A 2,879-nucleotide genomic window follows, 5' to 3' on the forward strand; every position below is an offset into this window, starting at 1 on the left:
TGTAATCACCACTCCGTAGTGCCCCATGCTCCTCACTGCCGATGCGTGTTTCGAGTAGCATGCGGACTTCACCTCAACTGTTATACATATCTGAAGAATTACAATCATTTCAGTTCCTGTGAAGTAAAATGAAGTAGACTTCACCTCAAATGTTATACATATCTGAAGTACAATCATTTCATTACATATCTGAAGAATTATGTAATGACCGCAAGTTCTCCGTTGATGCAGATTATGACGATGTTCCTGTGAAGGATGCACCATCTAAAGTGCCTATATTTTCAGACATGCTGAATAGGGGTGCTTCATTTAATTGGTCAGAAACTGGGCAGCAGAGTTTTAGGATTATGAAGAAGAAACTGCAAGAAGCTAGTTGGCAGTAAAAGGTGTCTCGGTTGGAAAATTCTGCTGAGTTTGCACATGTCCTTCGCATATCTGTGAAATAGGCAAGTAATAAGAAAAATCTAAATTTGTATAGCACATGGATACGTGCAAATAGATGTTATCCCTTTGTTTTCTGCAGTCAAGCTGAACCTAATGTTCCCTCTTTTTACCTCTTATTGCCTTCACATGCTGCATTGAATTACTTATGCCCGTTCCATGGACTGTGGAGTTACTATGCACAAACATTTGTTCCTGCATATAATGCTACAATGTCTGATGAATATTGTAGACTTCAATTTTATCCACAAGGGATGAAGCATTCCCTGTGATTATATGATTAACACAACATCCTTCCTAATGATTATATCCACATCTTCATGTTTGTGTTTTTATGCACTCTTAAATTATTGTTTAACTTTTTAAAGTTATTGCACTTGTAAAATTCAGAACGAGTAGGGTGTTATTTATTTGTTTTGATGAGAAGGCTCGTCAACGTTGCAGATCACGCTGTTTGGACAGAAGATGCAACTTTGCATATGTTCACGAAGTAGCGAACGAAGGCATTGCTATAAGGCCTTTTTCTACACATAATAGATTAATGGCGTCCCGATCTTTAAACGGTTACGACCTCATTTGATGCCACCTGGCACTAAGCAAGAGATGAGGAAGAAGCAAAGAAGCTTCAATTGGTGTTTGTGAATGACGAACTGAGCTTTTTACCTGAGATCATCATGATCCAGCTAAAAGAGATGAAGATTTTCCCTCGCAAGGAAGAGAAGCATCACAGGTAAGTTACTTCACTAGTACAACATACGATGTGCCAAGCGAAAAAAATAAATTGTTATCTTTTCTGTCTTGCAGGATCTCTGTTCTGAAAATAATGTTCCTATTTTCTGTCTTGCAGGGTCTCAGTTCTGAAAATACATGTTAAGTTTCTGTTCTTTCTCAGTGCAATTTCCATGTGGAAATCATAGCAGCCACCTGTGGTGACGTAATCCTGCCTCCCCAGCTTGATTAAATCTTCGCTGCAGATTAATATATGTGGAGATCTGTTGTATTGTAGTATCACAGATACTAACAGATTCCAGGAAAGATCACCAGGTACATTGTCCGCGAGCATTTCTGATCTTTTCATAGAACAGCTTGATTTTTCACTCACAAGACGCCAAATTTTGTTCTGCATTGTCCAGCACTTAATGAGAAGTGAAAACAGGCTAAGTGAAAACAGGCTTGCATGTGTAAATATGCGGAAAAAGGAAGGGTTGGGCGACCTCCTTCAAAACCAAGCTTCTAAATATTGTATTCCAGAAAATGTTTGCAGATATCAGCCAGTATAGCCGAATCTGTGGATGACAATGAATTATATTTACAAAAAATATTGATTTTTTATGGCGATGAATTAGTACAATAGATGCACCATTTCTCAAACAATTTGTTGGAGATGGTTTCCTTTTTCCTGTTTATGTAAAACCGTCGGTAATTATTCTATCTTTTTTTTTCAAGAGAGGAATGGTATATACATGAATAGCAAGACAGTGACAGTACTTTTCTGATATGGCTATATGTATGTATGTACTAATACTGAAGCGAATCCAGTATATAAACTGAGATCAGCCAATGGGAAAGCTTACTCAAAACATTTATAGCGTGACTGCTGTGTTCTGAACTTTGGAGGTTCTTTTTTGACTGGTATGTGGCATCATATGACTTTCTTTCATGTGCCTCTATGATTTCTTAGTATTTTTTGGCAACCCTGTTTTCTGTGCCCCACTGACCTTGCTCCGGTAGGGCTTGAATCCTAAGCTATGGATCTGTCTATATTGATAAACCTGACTTCTTTAACTGAATAGGTGTAGATTTTCCATTATCGTTTTCCCAAAGAATATGTTGCTCTCATAATAGATTCATAGGGTAGTTTGATGAGAGTGGATTTTTGGAACATGGGTGCATTAGAGGACTTTATTTTAAATAGTTTAAAAATCACATTAAAATTTCAAAAAATGCTGAAAAGAATTCTACATGTTCATATGGATGGATATTACACATGCGTAAATTTTGGTGATGAAATAAGTAAACATGTGAGCTATAAAAAGACAAAATGATGATTTCTAAATGCTGAATAATCCATGCTATGTTCATCTTTTCAGAATCACGATTTTGTCATTTGTGTGTAATTCACATGGTTACTTATTTCATCATCAGAGTTTGCACATGTTTAACATACATCCATATGAACATGTGGAATTATTTTTGGATTTTTTTAAACTTCAAAAATACCATTTTGACACTGTTTAAAATATAGGGCTCAAATGCACCCTTGCACCAAAGTGACTTTTTGGTAGTTTGATTTTCTTCATTGAGAAGTGTTCCATCCCTGTTCTTACAGGGAATCAAACCTTCTTTCATATCAACAACAACCCCAATTGTTCATATCAATAACAACCCCAATTGTTCTCAGGAATGGTCTTCTTAGCATAACGGGACATGAAAGATTG

General features: G+C 36.6%; 1 protein-coding gene across 3 annotated transcripts in view; it reads left to right on the forward strand.

Moving 5' to 3' along the window:
* Positions 1-2,053, forward strand: part of LOC119356039 (protein unc-13 homolog) — a 19,000-nt gene extending 16,947 nt beyond the window's left edge. For all 3 annotated transcript variants that reach the window (XM_037622932.1, XM_037622933.1, XM_037622934.1), the window contains exons 26-29: positions 232-446; positions 886-1,171; positions 1,289-1,485; positions 1,575-2,053. In XM_037622932.1, coding sequence (XP_037478829.1) covers positions 232-383 — 152 coding nt within the window. In that variant the 3' untranslated portion in view covers positions 384-446; positions 886-1,171; positions 1,289-1,485; positions 1,575-2,053. The remainder of the gene's footprint in view (positions 1-231; positions 447-885; positions 1,172-1,288; positions 1,486-1,574) is intronic.
* Positions 2,054-2,879: the final 826 nt, after the last annotated feature.

The sequence above is a fragment of the Triticum dicoccoides genome, chromosome 2A, assembly GCF_002162155.2.
Source record: "Triticum dicoccoides isolate Atlit2015 ecotype Zavitan chromosome 2A, WEW_v2.0, whole genome shotgun sequence".
In the NCBI taxonomy this organism is placed as follows: domain Eukaryota; kingdom Viridiplantae; phylum Streptophyta; class Magnoliopsida; order Poales; family Poaceae; genus Triticum; species Triticum dicoccoides.